Genomic DNA, 25328 nt, shown 5'->3' on the forward strand with positions numbered 1-25328 from the left:
GAGTGGCTCCCCCACCGTTCATGCAGATTGGCTGGCGTATAGTGATTATGCACGGTGGGTTACAGCGTCCTGCCACGATGTGGAGGACCGGCTGTGTCTCCGAAACCCGTTGCTGGCAGCATTTTTATAATGGTTGGTTGATGAGTTCGTCGTAGACCTGGATACGAATCGTTTATATTTTCAAGGAACCTGTCCTCCGCAAGCTATACAACTACGAACAGGTTGGTGTATATATATAAAGCCTGATCGACTGTTAAATTATTGGCTACGCTTTGTATTTAGTGGCTACTTCATACCTTAGTGGCTTTTCTGTTCACGGTGATCTATCTCCACACAGATCAAATCACTTCTTTTTTTGCCTTCTTTCCACGTTATTCCATCTACGGGACTATTTTCGTGATATATTTGTCGCATTGGCCCATTTAATATTGGCCACATATCTTCATCTTAATTAGTACCAGTAAACATAGCCCATGACTAGAGCTGAAAAGCCCCCCAAGCCGGCAAAGTCGTCTGTGTGCGATTGCTGTCGAATCAGACGGATCAAGTGCGATGGGCTGGAGCCCTGCTGGAGGTGTATCACCTCCGGACTCAAATGCACCTTCTCAGCCGCCCGCAAAAGAGGCCCCAGAGGGAACGGCTCCGCGGTTCTTGCCTGGCTGAGGCAACGCCAGAGCCAGGAATCCCCAGATAGTAACAACAACAACAACAACAACAATAACAATGGCCCAGTAGGCAAACACACGTCGAGCTCAAATTCGCGGGGGCTCAGCTGGGATTCATTGCCAATGGAAGTCATCCATACGCTAATTGATGCGTACTTCCAGTATATCAACCCCATTGTGCCAATTATGGACCGCAACGACGTGATCCAGTATCTCAAAGAGCCCCCAACCGATATGACATATGCACTGGTCGCTGCTATGACAGCTGTGCCTTTGAGGCGGGTCAATTCGCTTCAGCAAAAGTACATCAAGTCCGGGCTCCACGAAACCCTCATTGATGAGGCGGTCAAGACCAAGAACTCGCTGGCGTATATTAGGCAGAACTCGCCCATAAGCATCAAAGTGTCCTTTTTCCTGTACCTATGCTTCTGCGCGACCGAGGAATACGATATGGCGTATTACTACCTCAATGAGTCCGCAATGCTCGCTAAGTTGCTCAGGCTCGATGATGAAAGAAGCTACCGCGGACTGTCGCAGGAAGAGGCATTTTCGCGGCGCATTCTGTACTGGGGGCTCTATGTAAGCGACCGCGGCTTTTCCATCCACGAGCGAACCCCGGTAATAATGACAAAGAAGATCATGCTTCCAACCGTGCCCAAAGACGGCGGGAACAGTTACGACCAGTTCACTGAGTTTCTGACTCTTGTCAGAGTCATGGTGGCTATGGACGACTCGTTCATGGACGCCTGGGTCAGCATTGATGGCATCAGCCCCACCCAGTTCTCGTCCTTCTACCTTCCACGAATCCAGCAGTCACTAGTAGGCGCTCTGACCCAAGCCCCAGAACGCTACGAGTCGGGGGTCCAGAAATCCAATGTTCTCATCACCCAGCCGTGGCTGCTCCTGCTCTTATGGAAAGCGTCGACCAATTGGCCCAATCGAGGCACTACCCAAAACCAGGAAACGAACTACCTGTTCCCTACTATGGTGGCCCAGGTGGCGAGCGAAGTAACCAAGTCGGTGACTCTCCAGGACCTGCTGTCCCACGGCCCGGGGATGCGCAAAAAGCTGTTCGATATCGGCGTTTCCCTGGCAGAGACCGTCACTTTCATGCCCGAGCTCAATTTCCAGGGAAACTACAATCGCAAGCAGATTTTAAGCCATATAATGACCGTATCGAAACAGCTTGGAGATACGCAAAGTGCAGAATTCAAGCAGCTCTCACGCCATGTTAAGAGCGCCATCCAGGAGCTCGACACAGCAGGCTCAACGTGGATATACAGCCAGACTACTGTACTCAACGACCCCGCCGCCAGCAGCGAATCGGACAACGACGTGAGGGCCAATAGCGATGGAATCAGCGCAGACAACTTGCTGAGTCCAGCCAGATCCGAAACCTTGGGGTCAGTAACCTCGACTGAGAAATCTCCTAGTCTCCACTCGTCATTGGAGACACACTCTGCTGCACCAGAGTTTGACTATGAGCGCAACTTCTTATCTCCGGACTCAGTCCTCCCCCTGGGCGCATTCATGGATGTACCCCAGGTCGAACCAACCTCCCCGCTTCCTCCACCTCCAGCTCCTCCTCTTCCTCCACCTGCTGCTTCTCAGGCCACCGAAATAACGTTTTACCATCCGCAATCGCCGCATCATGCCCCTCTCGCATCTCCATCTACCCCACCTGCTGCGCAACTTGCATACTATCCTCCATACGCCGAAGGGGTGTCCCACGACTTTTCTCCGATAGCCTCAGCCGTTCTGGAGGGGTCCTCAACCCAGTTGGCTGAGCCTTACGGTTACCGACCAGCCTAAGCAAAGTCTCCCCTCGGAGGGGCCTTCCGAGGGGTTTTTTTTGGCCGAGTTCGGGCATACACGCCTATAGAGAAACTGGTATACGCGTAACTACTACACTTTGTGCACCACATTTTGCGTCCCACATTAGTGTATTTCTTCCATGATTCAAGACGCCCGGCCAACCAAAAGCCTTGCTACCAATGGAAGACGCATCCGCTACTACTTTTGTCCGAACACCATGGCTGCAAACGTTAGATTTTGGTGAACAACATCGTTATACATTGAGACTTGGTGAACAAACGCCGTTATACTAAGACTTTTCCCATATATCGAACCCCCCATTTTTAAAACCAGGTTTATGATCTGATTAATAGGAGCTAATCTGATTGGTTTATTTCTTTCGATTTACCTGACGATCAGACTATCGGGCGGAAAAAGTGTATGGATAGTCAAAGACGCCCCGAAACGATGTCGCCCGGAACAACCTCATGTCTTATAATGTCTTGTTTGTATGCAAGTCTCGGGTGAACTTTAATTGACATTTTGGGTAATAAAACTACACCATTAATATTGAATAATTTTCATCGCATATTGACGAGCGAAATTTTGGAATTAAAACATCGGTACCACTATTACGTACTATGGTAAGTACAATGGTAAGTAGTGATTTAAAAAAATTTGCTCGCAAGACCGTCCAGCACTTCTTAAAGAACGTCCAGTACACATCTTGAAGAACGGACCACTATAAACGTGCCATATTGAGGTATGACCATTGCCGCATTGAGTAAGAAAAGAGCAAAAGGGACGGAGAAGGGATGAAAATGAGAAGTACCTGAGACATATGTCAGACAGTAGCCCCGCTCCCCACCAACCGCACATGCGGGGCAATCGGAGGCGAGTGCGGGGCACTATGATCAACCGTTTATCATTATACGATCATCCGGGCGTTGGCCAATATACGTACTCTATAACTTATAGGAGGATTAAAAAAATTCTGCATATAAAGCTCTGCAATTTCCTGCAATGAATTTTTTTCTCATCTGTGTACATTAGAACCCCATAATTAAACACAATGGGTGGAGCAGTGTTTGTAGACGAGAAGGTCGACATCGAGCACCTCGATATTGCCGAGGGCATTGATGAGGAGATTGCTGAGATCGCCCAGAGAGCAGAAGTCTACCAGGCTGAGCGTAAGCGGTTCTCCTTCCCCAAGCTTCAGTTCAGCTCGACCAAGCAGGCTATCTGGATTCTGGCTTTCTTCGCGTCCATGGGAGGCATGCTCTCTGGTATCGACCAGTCTTTGATTTCCGGAGCCAATCTGTATCTCCCCGGTGACTTGCACCTTAGCGATAACCAAGCTTCGCTGGTCAACTCTGGCATGCCTCTGGGCGCCGTATTCGGCAGTTTGCTGATTTCTCCATGCAACGAGTGGTTTGGCCGACAATGGTCTTTGATCATTGCCTGTGTCTTCTACACCATTGGTGCTGGCCTTGAGGCTGGTGCTATTAACTTCCCCATGATGATTGCCGGTCGACTGATCCTTGGTGCTGGCGTTGGTCTTGAGGGTGGTACCGTGCCTATTTACGTTGCCGAGAGCGTGCCTTCGGATGTACGAGGCCGAATTGTTTCCCTTTATCAGTTCAACATTGCACTTGGTGAGGTGTTGGGCTACGTCGTTGCCGCCATCTTCGTCTCGGTCCCTGGTAACTGGCGATTCATGCTCGGGTCCTCTTTGTTGTTCTCGACCATCATGCTATTCGGTGTCCTCATGCTTCCAGAGAGTGCTCGATGGCTGATGCACAAGGGCAGAGAGGAGGAGGCCTATCTCTCGTGGGCGAACATCCGAAAGTTCGATACCCTCCAGGCCAAGGCTGAGTTCCTGGAGATGCGACGAACCGCCGAGCTGGAAACCCACAAGAACAACAGTGAGGAGAAGCGAAAGCATGTATGGCTTGACTTCTTCACCAAGCCACGATGTCGACGAGCGCTCATCTATGCCAACACGATGATTTTCCTTGGCCAGTTCACCGGTATTAACGCTATCATGTACTACATGTCTGTTCTCATGAACCAGATCGGTTTCGACAAGAAGCAGAGTGTGTTCATGTCTCTTGTCGGTGGTGGCTCTCTGTTGCTGGGTACCATTCCTGCCATTCTCTACATGGATAAGTTTGGCCGACGATTCTGGGGCAATGTCATGCTTCCGGGCTTCTTCGTTGGTCTCGTTATCATCGCCATTGCGTACCAGTTTGACCCGATTACCCAGCTGGCTACCGCGGAGGGCGTTTACCTTACGGGTATGATCATCTACCAGGCCTTCTTCGGCTCCTACGCATGCCTTACCTGGGTTATTCCGTCCGAGAGTTATCCGTTGTATCTGCGAAGTTACGGTATGACCACTTCCAGTGCTACCCTCTTCCTGTACTCCTTCATTGTCACCTACAACTTTACCCGAATGGAGGATGCTATGACTCGAACCGGTCTTTCTCTGGGTTTCTACGGTGGTATCGCCGTCATCGGTTGGGTCTACCAGCTGCTGTGCATGCCTGAGACCAAGGGTAAGACTTTGGAGGAGCTTGACGAGGTGTTCTCCATGCCTACCGGCACCCTGATCAAGCAGAATATCTCCAACATGAAGGCCAGCTTCAAGAAGATCTTCTCTTAACTTTTTTGTTCTATTGTACTATAACAACATGCAATTCTGATTTTTGTAATAATCTATTCACTCCGCTATTACGCCTTACCAATAATTCGTATTACAACTGTCACTATCAACCAATTACTCCGCGGAGAGGATCTCCGCCAGCTAATAGTCCGCTCTCTCTCTTCAATTGAGTTGGGGGCGAGCCCCCCAAACCCCCGTAGCTCCGCTTCGCGGAGGTCATTGTTACTGTGTAACGAAACGACAACATTTGCAACAGAGTTACAAAAGTGTGTCTAATCAATCGTGACAATTTTGAAAAGATCTCCGCGAAGCGGAGCCCCAGGGGGGTTTGGGGGGACTGGTCCCCCCAAGTTGTACTATAAGAGCACGTTCATTGACTTGGGGGCCAGCCCCCAAACCCCCGTAGCTCCGCTTCGCGGAGGTCATTTGTAACAGGCCATTTGCAACAGCGTAACAAAAGTGTAACTAATCAGTCGATCTCCGCCTAGCGGAGCCCTAGGGGGGTCTGGGGGGACTGGCCCCCCAGTGTGACGAGCCAATACATATATAAAAAGAGTATGTAGTCTAAGGACGCAGTCGTCGCGGGTCTCGAGGGAAGAGGGAAGCCCGTCGAATGTTCTTGAGGCCAAGGTAGAACATGACGACACGCTCGAGACCGATACCACCGCCACCGTGGGGTGGACAGCCGTACTTGAAGGCGGTGACGTAGTCCTCGATATCGGCCGGGTTGACACCGTGGGCCCGGATTCGCTCCTCGAGGAACGCCGAGTCGTGGACTCGCTGGGCACCGGAGAGGATCTCCTCACCACGCATGAAGAAGTCATACGAGTTAGAGTAGTGCTCATCCTCAGCATCAGGCATGGTGTAGAACGGTCGAACCGCCAATGGGAACTTGTCAAGAATGTAGAAGTCGGTATCGTACTTCTCTCGCACGATCTTGCCCAGCAGCTTCTCATGCTCAGTGCTCAGATCCTCATATGGAGGAAGCTCGACACCACCCACTTCCTTGAGCAGCTGGAGACCCTCCTTGAAATGCAGGCGGACCATCTTGCCGTTCTTTGGCAGCTTGAACTCCTCGCATGGGTACTGCTTTCGAACGAGCTCGATCTCACGGCCGAACCGCTTGGGCAATTCGCTGAAGATGAAGTTGAACATATCCACAAGGGTATCCACAACTTCATCATAGTGCTCCTCAAAGGCCATCTCCATATCGAGACCGGTGAACTCGGTCATGTGACGATGGGTGTTGGAGTTCTCAGCTCGGAACACGGGGCCTACCTCGAAGACACGCTCAAAGTCAGCAGCAATGAGCATCTGCTTGTGAAGCTGCGGCGACTGGGCCAAAAAGGCGGTCCGGTCGAAGTACTTGACGCTGAACACGTTGGCTCCGCCCTCAGAGGCGGCTCCCATGAGCTTCGGGGTTCGAATCTCAGTGAAGCCCTTGCTGGCCAAAAACTCCCGGAAAAGCGCAGTGACACCAGCCTCGATCTTGAAAATGGCCTGGTTCGTAACGGTTCGCAGGTCAATGACTCGGTGATCAAGTCGGGTGTCAAGGTTCACTACGGGAAGACCCTTCTCCTGTGCCTCCTCTTCGGATCGCGAAGCGTCTTCAATGAGCATTGGCATCTGCGCAGGAGTCTCAGAAACCGTATAAAGTCGGTTGATCTGGATTTCAGCGTCCTGGACGGTCGCAGAGTGCACCGGAGCCGGAGTAGCCATAACAGTACCGTAAACCAGCACCAGCGACTCGAGGCTGATGCTACCGGCCCACTTAACAAACTGCTTAGACACCTGGTCGCCCCGGACAGCAGCAATGGCCTGAATAGTCGAATCCCGCTGTCGCAGCGACACGAAGCACATTTTGTTGCCCTGAAGTCGCGACGTGTGAAGTCGCGCTCGGAAGACGATTTCCTGGCCGGCCATTTCCTTGGAGATCTCGCTGATACGAGTTCGCGCAACCCCGGTCTTGTCGCCAGCAGCCGATCGCATCAGCGGAAGCTTGCCGTAGTTGTCCTTGGCGGTATCCGGCTCGTTATCCCGGGCTGCCTGCTCGTGGGCAGCAGTAAGCTGCTTCGTCAGCTGCTTGATCTCCTTCTCAGCATCCTTCTTGAACTTCTTCACCGCGTTCTTCGAGAGCGGGTTACCCTCCGCGTCCTTCTCCGGCGGCTGCGCCACCTTCAGCGCCTCAATTCGCTTCTGAATCTCCTCAATCGACGACATTTATTCCTTCGAGAGTGGTGTGTCGTCGGGATGTGAGTCTTTCGAATTTTTCATCCTCCCCCGCGTGCGCACCCCCCTCGGGCCTATCCCGAACAGCTTCGCTTTGGACTAGAAACCTTCGGAGTGTCTTTTCGCAGCGGCTTCCTGGGGGGACCAGTCCCCCCCAGACCCCCCTGTGTGCTCCGCTTCGCGGAGGGCTGGACTGCCCGTCGTTGAACCAAACAAGGACAAATGCGGCTCATGAGGCTCATGCGGCTTAGTACGTAACTTCTCCTTTGATAACTAACTCACTCTGACCAAGCAACTGGTTCAAAAGTGTAGCTTGAAGTGCTCCTGGGGGGCCAGTCCCCCCAGACCCCCCTGTGGCTCCGCTTCGCGGAGGTTCGTCCTGACTATAGTGGAAGTGCGGCTCGTGCGGATCGTGCGGCTCACTGGCATTAGCGCTAGTTTACCAATTCATAACCATTTAAGGATCTTATCCGCTTATTCTCGCTTCAAGAAATTGTAAACATATAACTATTGCCCCAGAACCATGTAACTATTCCGCAATTAGGCTGGGTAGTCTAGTCCAGTTGCTCCCCTAAGACTATGAGCTTCTTATCGTACTGAAGGTAGAACTAAAGAATAATGTTGATTAAAGTCAATTGTTTAAGGATAAGAAGACTAATCTAAGTACATGAGTAGTCATTTCTAATAAAAACAAGACGCATATATATATTCCCTGATATGAAGATCCGGCGTACCACTAGGCAATAGCACAAGGGACACCCTCCTTTACGTAGAGGTTTAGAACAGAAATACCAATTGCTTCAAATAACTAACAATTACAATAGCTGATTAATTCCAGACCATCCAACTATTATGTGCGAAAGGTCTACATTGATAACCCTGCTGGTACAGGTAGGCCCACAATAGAGTGATGCGGGGGTCCGTTACTGACCCTAAACACCTACGGCAAACATATCGCCCACCGAGTACCGGTAATGCAAGGGCAAGACATGAAAAGGCTGCCCGGGGAGATCTGGGAGCTGGTCTTCGACCACCTGGGAGTGAATCTAAGAAAGATCCAGGGCGTGTGCCGGCTATTTCGCGACATTGCTGCCCGCAGAACATGGAGCGACGTCAACATCTCAACCTCCAATGAAAACACAGTGCACTGCAATCTCGGGATCACTCGAAGAAACATTGAGGATGCATATGAAGTGTTCGTCCCTGTAGCCAGCTGCTTTAAGAAACTGACCCTGGAGCTGACCTACAATGCTATAATCATGGACGACCTCACCCCAGTACTGAAAGCCATTCGGCTAGCCCTAAGATCTGCATCAGAAGTTCTCGTAGTAGCCCGCAATAGAACTTTTATTTCTGATCCAATTGGGAGTGCCCTGGTCGAAGACTTTAGGGCAATGGGCAGCAAACTAACGGTACGCCTCAAAGAAGCGGTTTCGTTTGGCGGGGGGCAACCCGGACCGGAGGAATTGATAGCAACCCTTCGTCTCCTCCAATCATTCGGCGCTGGATCAATTGAAACCGATATAACTGTAATGGAAGTTGGAGAACCACCAAGGAAGCAAATAACGGAACCTATGAGAAGCCTTGTCCTGGCTACTCTACCTGCTCCAATGGGCGACATTGACGGACTCCTCCGGGCGTGCCCAAGGCTTGGGTACTTTTCTGTGCCCACCGAATTCGCCACAAGCGGGCATCTGGTGCTTCCTGATCATGTATCTGAATTTGAAATGTACGACAACTATCTTCGATTTCCTAGACCAATGGAAGATTTTGTCACGGTGTCCAGCCAGTTTATCACCCTGCTCCGGGTGAGTACTTCAGTCTTGAAGCTCTCCGTCAGATTCGACTTCCCAAGCCTTCGCACTTTGGAGCTGACGACGCTTCGAGATGTTGACGCTGATGTACTGGAAAGGCTACAGCAATTGACCAGCAAGGGCCTAGACCGGTTTGTTGCTGAATTCGGAGACAGTAAGTACCTAGCGGCAATTGCACCTCTCGTCTCCAACGTCAGAGAAGAGATCCAGCTTATGCGGTTAGGTGGGTCTACTTACTTCTCCTTACAGAAGTGGCCCAAGAAGCGGCAGTACATTGCTGACCTTATCAACTTTATGAAGTACCCACCTAAGGCGCGCAGAATTCAGCTAGAACTGGTATTTTTTGAGCCTGAACTGATGAAGCCTTTCCTCAAGGCACTTATAGAGCCGTGTCCGCGTTTAGAGTCGTTGAGAACGACAAACTATTACGCACTTGATATTGAGGAAGAGGAGGGGTTCGACTGCTACCCGTATATGCACGAGGTTCTGGCATTCCCAGGAGGGCCGCAGTTTGGCCGTGTATGTGGATTTAAGACTTTTGAGATTGATTTGCAGTGTATACGGGCGTCCACCCAGCGGTGCTATGGAGAGCTATACGAAATCTTTGACAACATAGCGGTTCTCAGGGAGGGCATACCAGGAGACATACCCAATCTTTTCCATTAACCACAAGCGACTATTCGAATCTAGCGGTTATTTCCATTAGGTTAAATTGTCATGAGTTCCTCTCGGTGAATTGTACGGGCCACGAGATTCTTGATGATACCGAAGAACTGTATTATCTGCAATTATTTTCTGCAGGCTATTTATCTACCTCCAGCATTACCCATAAAATTCACCCGATCTCCGAATTGTATAATCAGTTCCCCGATGTGCTCCTAACGAGACTCCCAACCTGTTACAAAATCCGTAACAAAACTTTCGTTACAACTCCCGGCCGCTTATCAAATGTCTTCGTACCCCCGTTCTCCGCGCAGCGGAGCCTCGGGGGGGGTTGGGGGAACTTGTTCCCCCATAAGCATCACGAAAGTGTAGCTCTGCTTGCCTCAATTGAACTTGGGGGCCAGCCCCCAAACCCCCGTAGCTCCGCTTCGCGGAGATCTTGTAGCCCCCATTAATGCTTGCAGTATAATGCATTAATAATATCGATCCGTAGAATTGAAAATGCCAGTCGGACCATGATAATGTCAGATTATTACTCTCTGGGGCTTGACAATTGATATCTTATAAGGTGGTAGGTCGAATGCCGCCGGAGAAGGTGCAGCACAGCCGCACGGACCAAGATATATGGCAAAAGGTTGGAAAAACGGGGGTTCGAACCGCACACAAGACACCCCAAACGATGGACTTTAGCGAGCTCGAGACGTCGATAGTTGCTACAAGCAACGACAGGCCGACGATCCTGCTCATGGGCCTACGGCGTGGCGGCAAATCGAGTATTTGCAAGGTCGTATTCCACAGCATGCAGCCACTAGAAACACTGTACATCGAGTCGACCTCGAAGCCCACCTACGAGCGGTTCAGCTCACTGATAAACTTTGCCGTTCAGGAGCTGCCTGGCCAATTAAACATGTTCGAGCCTAGCTACGACAGCTCGCGGATATTCTCGCAGGTCGGGTCGCTTATCTACGTCATTGACTCGCAGGATGAGTACCTGTTTGCCCTGCAGAACCTGCAAACGATCATCCAGTATGCGGTCAAGGTGAACCCGAACATGTACTTTGAGGTGCTCATACACAAGGTGGACGGTCTGTCGGACGACTTTAGGCTGGATACCCAGCGAGATATCATGCAGAGGGTTACGGATGAGCTGAACGACGCTGGGTTAGGTGAAGTAAAGATTTCGTTCCACTTGACCAGTATCTTTGATCACTCAATCTACGAGGCGTTCTCGCGAATTGTGCAGAAGCTGGTTCCGGAATTGCCTACCCTTGAGAACATGCTGAACATTCTGTGCCAGCACTCGGGCATTGAGAAGGCTTTCTTGTTTGACGTGAACTCAAAGATATACTTAGCAACGGACTCCTCCCCGGTAGACGTAGAGACTTACCAGGTGTGTTCGGACTTCATTGATGTGGCGATTGACTTGGATTTGTTGTATCAGCCTCCGTCGAAGGACATGACCAATGGAGAGTATGAAGAGAGCCTGATTAGCGGAGAGGTGAACAGTGGAGACACCACGCTGAAGTGTACGTCGCGGCTGCATAATGGCATTGTGCTCTATATGGCGCAGATGATCCGCGGCCAGGCGCTGGTCGTCCTGATACGTTCAGAGGGTGTCCAGAAGATGACTCTTGTCGACTACAACGTGGAGATCTTCAAGCAGTCCATGAGACGAATTTACAACCAGTAATGACTATTAACCGTTATAATCTATTGATATTATGAACAGCATCCACCAGAATACTCTATAGATCCCCCCGTGGCTCAGGTTGTATTTGTTACGGTGCAGGAAAAATCCCAACACATTTGTAACAGGCACTTTGCAACAGCGTAACAAAAGTGTAACAAATAAGTCGTTTACAGCCAACTTGCGGAGATCTCCGCGCGAAGAGGAGCCCCAGGGGGGGACCATCCCCCCATGAACACTCCATATCTTCAATTAACTTGGGGGCCAGCCCCCAAACCCCCGTAGCTCCGCTCCGCGGAGGTCTGCCAGCATCGGAGGGTTTGGAGGGCTGACCCCAGAAGATCTCCGCGGAGCGGAGCCCAAGGGGGGTTTGGGGGGACTGGTCCCCCCAAGAGTACTGGGTGATAGTACTGAAGGTGATGATAACTCCGCGAAGCGGAGCCACGGGGAGTTTGAGGGGCTGGCCCCTCAAGAATCTAGTGTGCAGTATTAGCCAAGGCATTACTAGCTAGTCAATTAAAAATTGTGAAAAAATTACTTAGACTTGGCCTTGGAGACACCCTTGGCGTCGACTTCGACACGCTTGGAGGCGGTCTGGACAGCGTCCTGGCCAACCAGGTAGGTAATGTCGTCCCATGGGTGTCGGTAGAGACCGGTCTTGAGTCTCTTCTGGTCGAGGTGGTGGGCAATGAGACCAATGGATCGACCAAGCACGAAAAGACCGTTGAGAACACCGTTCTTAAGGTAGTCCTCAGTCTCCTCGGAAGTGAAGGCGCCAGAAGACCTCATGAGATCAACAAACGAAACGGCAATGGCACCGTCAACATTGAGAATAAGGTTATCCTTCTTGGAGGTGGTGACCTCCTCGACCGCCAGGGCGTAGTCGAGCAGCTCGGTGGACGGGAAGTTGTTCTTAACGTACTCCTTGACGAGCTCGACTCGGAAATCTGGGTTGTTTCGAGACTTGACCTTGTGGCCGATACCTGGAATGAGCTTGTTCTGCTTTCGCATGGTGTCGACGAACTGTCGGGGCGACAGACCCTTGTCGAACGCCTGGGTGAACTCGGTGGCCGCACCGTCCAAGGCACCGCCGAATCGGGTACCGATGGTGAGCAGACCAGAAACCAGCGAAGAAATGAGGTCCTTGCCGGCTCGAGTGGTGATAATGGTGTTCATGGCACCGGACACGGCTGGACCGTGGTCGGCAGTGAGCATGAGAACCATCTCAAGGAACTTAGCAGCGTACGATGGCAGTCGTCGTCGGAACCACAGAAGGGACATAACACCACCAATGCCAATATCGTCCTTGAACACTTCGGAGATTGGAATACCGGCGTAAAGCAGCTCCTGGCCTCGGTCGTCGGAAATAGTGGAGATGAAGGCGGCTGGCTTTCGAATAAGGCCAAGCTCCTGGGCCCACGAGTAGTCAATTGGGATCTTTGGCACCTCTGGCTCTGGCTGGGGCACAATGGTGCCCTTCTTGACCAGCTCCTGGTAGACCTTGGCAAGAGCCTCTGGCAGGTCCTCAAAGGTGTCTGGAACGACGATTCCAGCCTCCTTCATAGCCCGGTTCTTAGCCACGGCGGTCTCGAGGTCGGAGTTGGCCATGGAACCGGCGTGGCCGAACTGCACCTCGGTGGTGAACATGGAAGCGCAGGTACCAATGGCCCAGGCGACAATTGGCTTGGTGATCTTGCCAGCCTTGATAGCGTCGATGACTCGGTACTCCTCAACACCGCCAACCTCACCAAGCAGGACGATGATCTTGCAGTTTGGATCAGCCTGGTATCGCATGATGTGGTCAATGAAGGTGGTACCTGGGTATCGGTCACCACCAATGGCAACACCCTCGTAAACACCGTTGGTAGTCTGAGCAATAATGTTGTTCAGCTCGTTGGACATACCGCCGGACTTGGAGACGTAGGCGACAGAGCCTGGTCGGTACAGCTTGGAGGCAACGATGTTGTCCATCATACCACCAGTGTTACCGATCTTGAAGCAGCCTGGCTTGATACCACCGACGGTGGCCGGGCCAATGATGGTGACGCCCTTCTGCTTAGCCTTGAAGAGGATCTCTCGGGCTCGTCGCTCTGGTACACCCTCCGCAATAATGGCAATGGTTCGGAACTGTGGGTATTCCAGGAGCTCCATAGTCGAGGAGTAGACAGATCGCGAGGAGGCAAAGTTAACTACAACATCAACCTCTGGGTGCTTGGCAGCAGCCTTCTCGACCTGCTGGTAGACAGGGAGAAGGGTCTCCTTGGTGCCCCAGTACATCTTGGTGACGAATTGGCCGCCGAATGGGTAGATAACACCGGCAACGGAGGGAGTCTCTCGCTTGCAAATGAAATCAAAGTCGAGCATACCCTGGCAGGCTCGGGGCTGGAGACCGTAGACGAAGGCTCGGGTCTTGTTGTTGAACAACTCATAGGACGGAGTGTTGGTCTGTTCAGCCGGCTGGCTGAACCGCTTGATCTGATCGTTGGCAGACATCTTTCACCAATTGATTTGAAGAGTAAAAGAGGTATGAAAAAGAAGGTTTCGTGATTTTTCACTCTTCGCGTGGCTTTAAACGAAAAATATTCCCTCTTTTTACCCCTCCTTCCCAACAGGGGCTGCTTCACCTCAACCTCATAAAAAGAGGGGCTTCCGATATCCTCCTCCTCACTCGGCTGGTTGGACACCGGCTGCCCCCAACCACAACAAATTGGGCCAAACCCGCAGCGTGCGGCGTCATGGTTACTAAGCAAGTTGGGCTCGCTTACGTGTTTTTCGCCAGCGCTAGACGGCTTAGTAAGAAAAATAGGAAATTTGTCCTCACTAATCATACCACGAAGAGCTTAGTCATCGGTAGACGCCGAATCGTGCGGCGTCTGCGGCGGCGGCGGCTGCTTGGACATCGCTGACAAATCGTGCGCCGATCGCTTAGTCAGTGGCTGACGAGACGAATTGTGCGGCGGCAGCATCTGTGCGGCTTGCGGCGCATCCGTAATAACATGCTCACTGGCGCTGTCGCTCTTATAAACGAGCCCGAAATTGTCGTCCATTACATGCGCGTCCTCCATTGCCTCGCTCTCGGAAAACAAGTCCCTTCTCGATCGGTACGTGTCAGTAGACTCGGTCGAACTCTTTGTCGAGGCCCGCGGACGGCTGATCCGCACGCCAGACGGCCGGTATTGCACCTGTCGCCGCTTTCGCGGCAAAATACCGGGGAGCAGCTCCATTAAGTAATTTTTGATGGCACCAAGGTTTGATGAACTTGTGGCCATGGTGCCTTCGGCTACTACTCCCGGGAACTCGCCGCTTTCGTTGTCAGACAAGTACCCGTCATCATCCTCTACGCCTCGCAGCTCCTCATCTTCATCTGCGTCAATAAGCCGCTCCAATTCGTCATGGCCAAATGCGTCATCGTCGTCGTACATATCAAAGAAAATGTCGACCGACTCGCGCCGCCGCATGCCTCGTCGCCTTGGGCGTCCGCCGCAGCAACAGGCGAAACAGCTGAACACGCTCTGCTGGGCTGGGATGATGTAGCGGTTATATATCCGAGTACCTCCAGAGTAAGCATTGCCCACGGCTGTCTCTAAGTTCTCCTGTGTCGTCTCCCAGACTTCCCGTATGCGTCTGTCATTTCCCGACTCCATTTATGCGGATTAAATATGCGATTAAAAGCTGCTGTGTCTATCTATAGTCGGGGGAGGTGGAGAGGGCCGGTTGCCCTTATCTGACATGTTGGAGGTGCATACGAGGTGGGGCGGGGGGAGGGCCTCCGCGCGCGGCCACATTAAGCCACACCATATGCGGCTTGGTTTAATTTTGGCTGCACCAATAACAGTTATTGAACAATTGAAATTCCTGTTATTAATTGGGACGTTTAACTACTTCTCACGGAGTTATATGAAGAGCTGATGATTATGGTAACGCAAGAGCTTTAGGAGTTCGTGAATTATCTGAGTACTACGTATTATATTTTTAACCAACTCAATAGTGATTGAAATGCTACCTGTGAGAAGAGATGTCATATTGGTAGAAGATAGATTATCTTCAACGGCAATTGCTACCCGTAGCGAAAAAAAAAAAAGCATGTTAATTTAATTGGTAGTTAAGAATTCGGCTGTATTGATTTTCTCTGTACAACTTCAATAATTCATTAAGAAAGCTGAAAGTACGAGATTGCCGTATATCTATAGTACGCTGGTAAAAGTGCTGCCTCCTTTATCTTTGCGGGATCTATCGTATTATACTAAACACCCCTAAAGCTCTTCATATACAATGTAACTCTGTGAGAGGTAGTACAATACCGGTACCAAGGTAGTTGATATCAATTGGAATTTTTGGCGCTAAAGCATAATGTTGCACAGCGTTGACCAAAGAAGAACCTGTACAGCACCACAGTTTCCAATTAAGAAAATGCCATGAAAACCAACTACCGTCCATTTATTATACGTCTACGAACATTAGAGTTTATTCTTAGATGCCGGTGTTTTATTTCTTGGTGATGAACTGGTTAATTACGGAGTCAGATAATGGCGTAATCTCAGCTAACATAGATATTTTAGGAGCAACCCTGAATTTCCCTTCTTGCTGGAATGCGCACTTTTAGAATGCTTGGTTTAGCTTATCAGGACTAAACTGTGGACTGGCATTTAGTCCATGTTGAATAACTCAGTTGTGTGGTTTTATTACGGTAATTGATTGAACAAACCTGCACATCATTTTCCAACTACCGGTACCAGTACAGTACTCTGCGGAGCGAGATTGAGTACAACGCAGTCATTCAATCTAATTCAAATAATAACCAATAGTAATTGAACAGTTAAGCTAAAGCTAGATTCACTCATACTCAGCTGGGTTCGAATAAGTAACGAAAGAGACAATATTTTCATACAGTAGTACATATTATTCCAAAAAGGACGAGAGCATTAAAATACAGTTATACTTTGCCATTGCAATGGAACCTGCAGAGATAATATGGGCGGAATGCAGACTCATTGCATCATCAGCCGCATATTCAGGGGAGAATATACCACCAAATGAACTATTCTGCGAGTTGCTATTCCTGTGAAGTCAACAATCCCTCCGCGAAGCGGAGCCACAGGGGGGTTTGGGGGGACTGGTCCCCCCATGAGTATTTCGCTTTTCTAATGTACTTGGGGGCCAGCCCCCAAACCCCCCTGGCTCCGCTTCGCGGAGGGGTGAAAATTAGCGTCGAATTATATCGCATAGATATGTAGATACATAACTCCAGTGGTGGAGGGAACGGGGAGGGCGGAGATGGCATATATTAATATCATGATATCATAAACTCTTCTTTTTTAGAACTGGAAGGTCTGCTGCTGCTGCTGCTCGCCCTCGTTGCCAAAGCCGAAGGTGGCGCCGGCGGCCTGGGGCTCGAGACCGGTGGCCTCGGCGGTCTCCTCCTCGGAGAAGTACGTGTCAATGATGTGGTATGCTTTCTGGTAGATCTCCTCGTTGGAGTTGTTCTGGCACTCGTGGATCTTCTCCATGCCGTTGGCCTCCTCGATGAACAATGCATATTCGTTGTATGGCTTGCCCTGCTGGTCCTTGTCGTTCTCGCCCACCTTGAGGATGTTCTCCAACCCGTCGAGGGCCACCTGGATGATCTTGTTGTCCAGCGTCGTCAGCAGGTCGCACAGCGGCTTGATGCATCCCTGGTTGACCAGGTACCGGATCTGCTCTGGCTGCTGGAGCGCGCCCGACGTGGCATTGGAGATGCACCAGCACGCCTCCTTGCGCGTCTTGAACTCACCCGCCGACAGCAGATAGATCAAAGGCGGGATCAGATTGTTGTCAATGACGGCCTGGATCTGCTGAGTGTTACCGGCGGTGATATTTGACAGAGTCCAGCACGCCTCCTTCTTGATCGACTCCTTGGGCGAGCTCAAAAGACCCAACAAAGCTGGGAGAGCGCCCGCGTTGATTACTACCTGGGTCTGAATGTCGTTACCCGTGACAATGTTGCCAATTGACCGCAGAGCCGGCGTCTGGACAGCCGTAGACTTGTGGCCCAGCAGCTCGACCAGCCGTCTCGGGATTCCGGCCTCCAGAACCGCCTGGATCTTGCTGTTGGACCCGTCCGACAGGTACGAAATAGCCCAGCACGAATCAATGAGAATCTCATCATCGTACGAGTAGATAAGCTTAGCCAGCGTCGGAAGCGCCATCGAGATGAGCTCCCAATCTGGCTGCGGCTGACGGCCCCTACAGAAGTTGGACAACGTCCAGGTAGCATTACGGATGAGCGAAAGCTTCTTAGAGTCGTTCAACAGAGCCAACAAAGGCGGCAACGCTCCCGCCTCCAACACAGCATCCCGGCAAGTCGGCGAGTCACCGGCGATATTACCAAGCGCCCAGATCGCCTGCTCCATAACCTCGATCTCCGGAGAGCTCAGCAGCTCGACAAAGAGCGGGATGGCCCCGGCATCAATTACAGTTCGCGTTTGATCCGCCGAACCCGATGCAATGTTGGTCAGAGCCCACGCAGCCTCAAACTGAAGCGCCGTATGCGGCGACCTCAGAAGCTCAACAAACCGCCCCACCACGCCGCACTGGATCACCTGCTCGATCGGTGGGTTCTTCTCCTTGGACAGCAGCTTTCGGAACGCCTGTGTCGCGCTCAGCTGGTCCTCAATCTTGTCAGAGTAGACATTTCGCGTCATCACCGGCAACTCCGCATTCAGCTGGGTCTCCAGAGCCCCGGCGTCTTCTCCCTCCTCCTCACTGTCGCTACCCATAGCGATCTCGGTCAGGTTACGTCGCTTGGCAAGGTTCTCGTCCCGCTTCGCCTTTCGGATCTCAATCTGAGCTTCCTCTCTTCGCCGCCGGAGCTCGTCCGCCTTGAAGTGGCCCCGGTTTTTGAAGTTCTGCCGCCGGTGCTCCGGCACAAACCGCGTCGTCGCGTCGCTATCCATCCTTTGTCCAAATGTCACAAATCGTATGCCCTTTGGCCTCTGTCGATTTCAAATTTTTTTGGGGGTTTCGTCCTCCTCCCAATTTCTCAAGGGGCAGACCGCGCGCGCCTTCCTCCCAACCGGTACCGCGCGCGCACGCAGGCTTACACTGGGGGGGCCAGCCCCCCAGACCCCCCGGAGCGACGCTGCGCGTCGGGTCAGGCTGCTGAATGGACAAGTTTTCTCCGCGAAGCGGTGCCCTGGGGGGTCTGGGGGGCTGGCCCCCCAGGATCTTGGTTGGTTCTATGGTTTGGGCGTGGTTGGTTGCGGCATGTGTGGCGTCGTTGAGTGTGTTTGGGTGTGGCGCGCGGCTTACGCGTCTTCGACGCGCGGTACACGCGTGGTCGACGCGAGGCACATTACATCTTCCTAATTTTAGCATGCATTGCTGGTACTAACCAGTACATAATAGTACTAACTGTTATACGCTTGTAGTTGGACAAATATTGGCTTGTTAGCTTGGTATATTCTTATTTCTTGGTCTGAATGCGAGTCTTAGGGTTGGTAGAATCTTTTGATTCGCTTTCTCAGACTTCAATTGAAATCACCGTTGAACTTATCTTAGTTATATCATAGGTACTACCGTACTGGTAGCTTACAGGGTTAGAGATCAATGATACCTTGGAGGAGCAGACTTGATTATTTAGTTTCATGTACAAGTCCCAGAGAAGAATCTTTGGTTTCTGGACATCAATTGAGATCATCGAAGAACTTGGATCGTAGTCTTGCTATGGTAGAGTACCTGGTAGCTTATAGGATTAGAACCAATTTGTACTTATGTAGCCTGAATTCGAAAAATATTTATATGAGATGTTTCTGACAGCAGAATGTAGATACATATTTCGGAGATTTTGGTTGTCTGGTTTTGCAATATCGCTTCTGACTTACTGTGTGGTTATGGATAGCGATTCCGTAGCCCAATTGATACCATGATCAAAACTACCTGGCCCAGTGGTAGAACTTGAAGATTTTCAACAGATAAAGGCTGAAGTTTATGTGGATTAGGCAGACGATAACGATAGTAAAAAGGAATTTTTGGCCGTTTTCAGGGCTATTACCACACTTTATGCTTTTTGCACTAAACCTGATACGGTTCCAGTCTGTCCATGGTATAACAATAGATTCATAGATTCTCGATTACTTGAGTGCAGAATTAAGAATATTTCGACCCGCTAGTCTATATCTGTTACCAGATCCTTCCACCCGAATTTCTGCGCAGATATTGAAAGCTTCAATGGGCGGTCTGGGAGGGGGAGCAGGGCTTGCACCAGAGAACCTCCGCGAAGCGGAGCCACGGGGGTTTGGGGGCTGGCCCCCAAGTGCTTAGAGCAGTGGAGTACTCATGGGGGGACCAGTCCCCCCAAACCCCCCTGGGGCTCCGCTTCGCGGAGATACTGTAGCCAGATCAATTGACCTCCGCGAAGCGGAGCCACGGGGGTTTGGGAGCTGGCCCCCAAGTACATTGGAGCAGCGGAGTACTCATGGGGGGACCAGTCCCCCCAAACCCCCCTGGGGCTCCGCTCCGCGGAGATACTGTAGCCAGATCAATTGACCTCCGCGGAGCAGAGCCACGGGGGTTTGGGGGCTGGCCCCCAAGGATATTAGTCGAGGACTATCGGGTCATCTCTGGAAGCACCAGTGCTGTTGGAGGGGGTAGCGGAAGGGCTGGGGACTCTCTCATCGTCGCTATCGCCCGTAAGATCCAAGCTCTCTATAATCTCAATAGCGCTCTCGCCGTTGATGATATCCGAAGCACACCATTTGGACGCATCTGCGCGACGCAGAGCAGCCTCTCTAACCATGTCCTGGACCGACTTATGGGTATCCTTGGGGCCTCCCCCCAGCTTCTGGCCACTACCAGCAAACAGCCCAGCTCTTTTGGCTGCCGCTTCGGCTGCCAGCCTCTTTCTGTCCTCGGCGGTATTTGGAAGAAGTGAGCCAGGACGCCTCCCCAAGATTTGGCCCTGGCTAAAGAACCCGTCTCCCGTGTACCCAGAAACAACTAGCTCTTCAAACTCAGCCTTCAGCTCGTCCAAGTACTTGAAGAACTTGGCATCATGGGGCCCAAACAAGTTGTGGGTGAGTTCGTGAAGCAAAGTGCCCACGATCTCTTCCATCGGGTAGAAGACCCGCTCGTTATGGGGCGGACGCAGCCGGATACACACCTTGGCGCCTCTGTTGACGTTCAGACCCAGCAGGTTCGGGCTCTTGGGGAACATCTCGCAGAGGACGCCCACCTTGAGGCTGCGCTTCTTCATGATGGGCTTGACCAGAGAAGCGGCCCGGTGCAGCAGGTATAGCGCATGGTCCCTCTCGGGCTTGCGCTTGAGCGACGTGATCTCACGTACGAACTCTGAGCTGCTCTTCGGCAGGTTCGCGCTCTCTTTAGGCCTCTGAGCAGCCCGTCGGGTGGACCCTCGGATGACCATTGGTTGATCTGGGAGGTGGTCCCCGTCCGACCTTATCACCATCCATCATATAACCGGTGGCCAATAACGACAAGTACCAACAAGATGAGTAACACGCATGATCCGGTGACGAAGATCCTGGATACGCTTTATGGATGGAAGCACGAGTCGTCCAAGGTCCTCAACAAGACGTTAGATACCCTCCAGGATAGCCAGGCCTACCGCTACGCAGAGGATCTTCTGACCGGCTCCAAGACCAAGATTGACTCTATCTACACAAGTTCCCAGCCTAAACCGCCTCCATCCGTCTGGGAAAGTTCCGTGGATTGGGTGAGAGAGCACAAGCTGCTTGTAGGAGGCGTTTTGCTGGCTGCAGCAGGCGGAACAGGCTATTATGCCTACGCCGCGGCGAACCCACCCACTAAGCGCAAGAGACGGGCTCAGAGGGCCCCCAACGGAGCTCGAACTGAGGTCGTAGTCGTAGCGGGGTCTCCGTCTGAGAGTATCACCCGGCTGGTGGCTGCGGATCTCGATAAGCGCGGGTTCATTGTGTACTTGACTGCTACTTCTACGGAGGAAGAGGCCATTGTGCTCAAGGAGAACTCGCCAGACATCCGTCCGCTGCAAATTAAGGCCCAGGAGGCCGCCTCTGTAGAGCAGACTATTCGTAAATTCGGGGAGATGCTGGATACTCCGGTGAGAGCGTTCGACGGGGCCCACCCGCACAAGCTTCACCTGGCGGGAGTTATGGTCGTTCCAGACCTATATTTCCCCTGTGGGCCTGTAGAGTCCCTAAGAGCAGATACTTGGAGCGATTTGGTGTACTCCAAGCTGCTGGGGCCCATTTTCCTGCTATCTAACGGTTTGTTGGAACTGGTGAGGAGCCACAATTCGAGAGTTATTCTCATGACTCCCTCGATTATGAGCAGTCTCAACCCAGCTTTCCACTCTGCCGAGTGTATCACCGCCAATGCCTTGTCTTCGCTGGCCTTGTGCCTTCACAGAGAGCTCAAGCCCCAGGGTGTTCCGCTCATCCACATGAAGCTAGGTTCATTCAATATCAGCCCTAGCCGGCCCTCCAAGAGCCAGGAGCAGCAGGTGAACAGCGCCATGCGTGCAGACGTGCTCAGCTGGTCGGAAAAGCTTCGACATCTTTACGGAAGGTCCTACCAGGCATCGGCACACCTTCAAACGGCTCGAGCGACTCAGGGATCCAACATTCGGGTGCTCAATTATGCCGTTTATGATGCCTTGACTATGCCAAATCCAGCCCGCACTTGGTACGTTGGCCGTGGATCGTATGCATACAAGTTCCTGGCCGACTGGCTGCCCGAGACGGCCTTGACCTGGCTTTTGATGCCTTCAGAGAGCAAGCCTTCGGAGAACGAAGATTGGGAAACAGTTTAACAGTTTTTCCATGCATATATTATTAAATCTCATGTCTTTTCAGGAGTCTTTCTACTACAGAAGCTATAGCTGGCGTGTTCCTGGGGGGCCAGCCCCCCAGACCCCCCAGGGCGACGCTTCGCGTTGGGCGTGAGCAATTGACTATATGATCGACTCTTGTCGGTGCAGACCTATGTTGTAGCAGGACCTTCTAAATGTCACATTTACCGCTGTCTCTAATGTCGTGGCATACGTTACGGTAATGGATGTTTCTTTTCGCAGGCTGGGTCGGCACTTAATAGGGTTGAGTGAGCAAACTTTGTAACCACTGCCCTTGTTGACGGGGACATTCTCACGACAATTCGCTTCATGCTCATCAAGTATGGTAAATGAGGGCCTCCTAATTGATCTGAGGACGTCCTCGTCCAGCACAATTACTGCTCAGAATGGCAACTTCGACATTAGCTATCCAAACACAAGCACTATCGGTTATCTGCAAAATGTTGACAAATCTGGCAACACGATATATACACACCCATCGATTGAAGGAAACTTTTATAAACGCGGCGTTGATTCCCCTCTTTCGCTAAGATCAAAGCAGTCTGCAATCGTCGACGTCAACCCAGATATGGTATTGAACCCGAAGGAGAAGCAGAAACGCCACAAAATTGCAAGAAGAACCTGGAGTGACAAGATAAGAGCAATGTACCGGGATTACCTCAGTGCCAGCTCCTTTTCAATCGACCCATTGACGACGGAGACTAGTAAGTGATGACCCATTATCTGGTACCTCTCCAATTCTAATATTGTCACAGGCAACTACACCTGCTTTCACCAAAGTGCCGCAGCTGATTCGTCTCCAGGCTACGCTGGATGCTTCTCTATGTCACCCAACTTTAAGGGGCCTTCTGGCGGAGACGGCGGTCTTCTCCAAGTGTTAGGACTAAACTCGCCGAGTGAAACCTCCCCAATAAGCTCGCCAATGTTGAATTCGTCAATTGTCGACGAGTGTCTCAGTCCCCTACAGAACTTGGAACTATTTTGCAACAGGCTAAAGAGCACAAGCTGTGACGGCTCACTCTCTTCGCACAGCTGTCCTGACTTGACCAGAGACGCTACCGAGAACCTGGACGACGTCGACAACGATGACGACAAAAGCGATGTCACTGATACACTAGGGAATTTCTTGTCGCGTATGAAGCAGATCCCGATCCCTCGGTATACGAATTCCACAGCCACACTTATACAGCTAACCGACTCTGGTACCAAGTCGGGCGAAGTCAAATACCTGCCAACCTCCTGCACTACTGCGACCAAAAACAAAACTGCAGCGGAAGTCACGGCCATGGAATTAGAGAGTATGAAGGCATGGACAGCTAATCTGGAACGAAAGTTTAACGATATGGACACTTTTGAGATTAAACTAAAAGACCGAATTGACGAAGTTCCATCCCCGCTGATGCCAGTTTCCGCCAATCTGAGTACGGAGCGAAAGACAGGCAGTGCAAAGATTGAAGCTAAGGAACCGAATCATGAGATCAGTCTCGCATCAAAACTCCTCAAGAATGGGCCATTTCCCGAGCGCAGTCGCAAAGCAATTACTTGGATTAAGCTCAAAAAAGAGCGCACTTCAAGAAAGGTTTGGCTTACACCAGGCAATGAGTGCACAAAGTCATTTGAAAAGGGTATAAAGAGGATTGGGTTGATGATGAAGTTGAATTCTAAAAAGAAGCCATAATTCGTACAAACCCTTGCTAAATAGAGGATAGAACATTTAGCCAAGATCAACATTTGCCCATGACTAACGCCAAAATGTTTGACCGATAGGGGTAAATTATCTTAGTGCATCGCCATCAATAGACCTCGCGATAGGGGCTTGGAATAATCAAGAATCTTTACAATTGAAGTGCCGGATTTTTCTTTACCAGCTGTAGTACCATTTTTGAGCTAGGGTGTCCAATAATCTAACCACACTACGAATGGACTGACACCTGCGGTCCTGAAGTTTAAGCGAAACGTAGGCCAGAAGTTCTTCACAGCTCTCCATTTGCGTTTTCAATCTTCGCTTTCAATTGAAGTTGAAATCAACCATTAGATTCAGAATCTTGCCATCAAAGAGGCTATCTAGAACAGCTTCGTCTTGGTTTTAAAGAGTAATCATCTGCTCTAGAAGAAAGGGTTTTCCCTCGTGCCATTAGCGCCTCGGCGCTGAGGAAATCGGCCCCATCAACCAAATGTTTTTTGATCTTCATTGATTTGTTAGAATATGTTGAAATGTCTGCTTAGCGGACTAATATGCTGAATGAATCGTCTGTATTTCGAGCCCGTTGCGACTGTGTCACCAAGTTAGGCTTATATAGTACATCAACATATTTGTCCGCTAAGCAGACGTTTCAACATATTATAACAAATCAATGAAAATCAAAAACCTTTGGTTGATGGGGCCGATTTCCTCAGCGCCGAGGCGCTAATGGCACGAGGGAAAACCCTTTCTTCTAGAGCAATTGGACTAATATGCTGATGTAATATGTACTATATAAGCCTAACTTGGTGACACAGTCGCAACGGGCTCGAAATACAGACTATTCATTCATTCATTCAAGAGGAATCATCTCTTTGCGAGGGAGAAAAAGCAGAGTGTGTTACGCCGAAGTGACTTCGACATATGCGCTGGTTCCCATCACCTTGCTGAATACCTTAGGGAAGGTGTTGGAAAAGGTCATTCAAAAGCGGCTCGCCTACCTGGTTGAGGACAGGCTACCAGCCGAGCAATATGGCGGACGGCCCGGTTATTCAGCACCGGACGCAGTGATGAAGCTGGTTAATGATATCGACGAAAATGCCTGCCGGAAAAAACAGTCCTTTACTTCGATACTCGCTATTGATGTGAAAGGAGCCTTCGATAATGTGCAACGGGACACCCTGCTCTCCACTTTGGAGGACATGGGTGTTCCAACCGCAGCGCAGAGCTGGGTTTATCACTTTATGCATGATCGCAAGACCAGCCTCATTGTTGACCGAAAGTTGACCATGCCACGGCCGTTGA

The 25328-nt window shown here is 51.0% G+C and overlaps 11 protein-coding genes across 11 annotated transcripts; 6 read left to right on the forward strand and 5 right to left on the reverse strand.

Annotated features, from left to right (window-relative positions):
• Nucleotides 1-788: 788 nt before the first annotated feature.
• On the forward strand, nt 789-2477 carry TRVA0_056S00738 (fungal specific transcription factor domain-containing protein; the record flags this gene model as incomplete). The annotated part of the gene is made up of 1 exon (XM_076687379.1): nt 789-2477. One exon carries the CDS (start codon nt 789-791, stop codon nt 2475-2477), a length of 1689 nt encoding a protein of 562 aa, XP_076538405.1.
• A 1054-nt stretch (nt 2478-3531) lies between these two features.
• Nucleotides 3532-5124, forward strand: HXT2 (high-affinity glucose transporter Hxt2p; the record flags this gene model as incomplete). Its single annotated transcript, XM_076687380.1, has 1 exon — nt 3532-5124. One exon carries the CDS (start codon nt 3532-3534, stop codon nt 5122-5124), a length of 1593 nt encoding a protein of 530 aa, XP_076538406.1.
• Nucleotides 5125-5688: 564 nt separating this feature from the next.
• On the reverse strand, nt 5689-7344 carry DPS1 (aspartate--tRNA ligase DPS1; the record flags this gene model as incomplete). The annotated part of the gene is made up of 1 exon (XM_076687381.1): nt 5689-7344. One exon carries the CDS (start codon nt 7342-7344, stop codon nt 5689-5691), a length of 1656 nt encoding a protein of 551 aa, XP_076538407.1.
• A 983-nt stretch (nt 7345-8327) lies between these two features.
• On the forward strand, nt 8328-9833 carry TRVA0_056S00804 (uncharacterized protein; the record flags this gene model as incomplete). Its single annotated transcript, XM_076687382.1, has 1 exon — nt 8328-9833. The coding sequence occupies one exon, from the start codon at nt 8328-8330 to the stop codon at nt 9831-9833; it is 1506 nt and encodes a 501-aa protein (XP_076538408.1).
• A 676-nt stretch (nt 9834-10509) lies between these two features.
• GTR2 (Gtr2p) lies at nt 10510-11520 on the forward strand (the record flags this gene model as incomplete). The annotated part of the gene is made up of 1 exon (XM_076687383.1): nt 10510-11520. The coding sequence occupies one exon, from the start codon at nt 10510-10512 to the stop codon at nt 11518-11520; it is 1011 nt and encodes a 336-aa protein (XP_076538409.1).
• A 531-nt stretch (nt 11521-12051) lies between these two features.
• On the reverse strand, nt 12052-14010 carry TRVA0_056S00848 (uncharacterized protein; the record flags this gene model as incomplete). The annotated part of the gene is made up of 1 exon (XM_076687384.1): nt 12052-14010. One exon carries the CDS (start codon nt 14008-14010, stop codon nt 12052-12054), a length of 1959 nt encoding a protein of 652 aa, XP_076538410.1.
• A 347-nt stretch (nt 14011-14357) lies between these two features.
• Nucleotides 14358-15161, reverse strand: TRVA0_056S00870 (uncharacterized protein; the record flags this gene model as incomplete). The annotated part of the gene is made up of 1 exon (XM_076687385.1): nt 14358-15161. One exon carries the CDS (start codon nt 15159-15161, stop codon nt 14358-14360), a length of 804 nt encoding a protein of 267 aa, XP_076538411.1.
• A 1671-nt stretch (nt 15162-16832) lies between these two features.
• On the reverse strand, nt 16833-18449 carry SRP1 (karyopherin alpha; the record flags this gene model as incomplete). The annotated part of the gene is made up of 1 exon (XM_076687386.1): nt 16833-18449. One exon carries the CDS (start codon nt 18447-18449, stop codon nt 16833-16835), a length of 1617 nt encoding a protein of 538 aa, XP_076538412.1.
• Nucleotides 18450-20089: 1640 nt separating this feature from the next.
• Nucleotides 20090-20917, reverse strand: WSS1 (DNA-dependent metalloprotease Wss1p; the record flags this gene model as incomplete). The annotated part of the gene is made up of 1 exon (XM_076687387.1): nt 20090-20917. The coding sequence occupies one exon, from the start codon at nt 20915-20917 to the stop codon at nt 20090-20092; it is 828 nt and encodes a 275-aa protein (XP_076538413.1).
• Nucleotides 20918-21001: 84 nt separating this feature from the next.
• TRVA0_056S00936 (DUF1776 domain-containing protein) lies at nt 21002-22303 on the forward strand (the record flags this gene model as incomplete). Its single annotated transcript, XM_076687388.1, has 1 exon — nt 21002-22303. The coding sequence occupies one exon, from the start codon at nt 21002-21004 to the stop codon at nt 22301-22303; it is 1302 nt and encodes a 433-aa protein (XP_076538414.1).
• Nucleotides 22304-22985: 682 nt separating this feature from the next.
• TRVA0_056S00958 (uncharacterized protein) lies at nt 22986-24020 on the forward strand (the record flags this gene model as incomplete). The annotated part of the gene is made up of 2 exons (XM_076687389.1): nt 22986-23046; nt 23098-24020. The coding sequence occupies 2 exons, from the start codon at nt 22986-22988 to the stop codon at nt 24018-24020; spliced, it is 984 nt and encodes a 327-aa protein (XP_076538415.1).
• Between the last annotated feature and the right edge of the window lie 1308 nt (nt 24021-25328).

The sequence above is a fragment of the Trichomonascus vanleenenianus genome (assembly GCF_965637985.1).
Source record: "Trichomonascus vanleenenianus strain CLIB 3782 genome assembly, contig: TRVA0_056S, whole genome shotgun sequence".
In the NCBI taxonomy this organism is placed as follows: Eukaryota; Fungi; Ascomycota; class Dipodascomycetes; order Dipodascales; family Trichomonascaceae; genus Blastobotrys; species Blastobotrys vanleenenianus.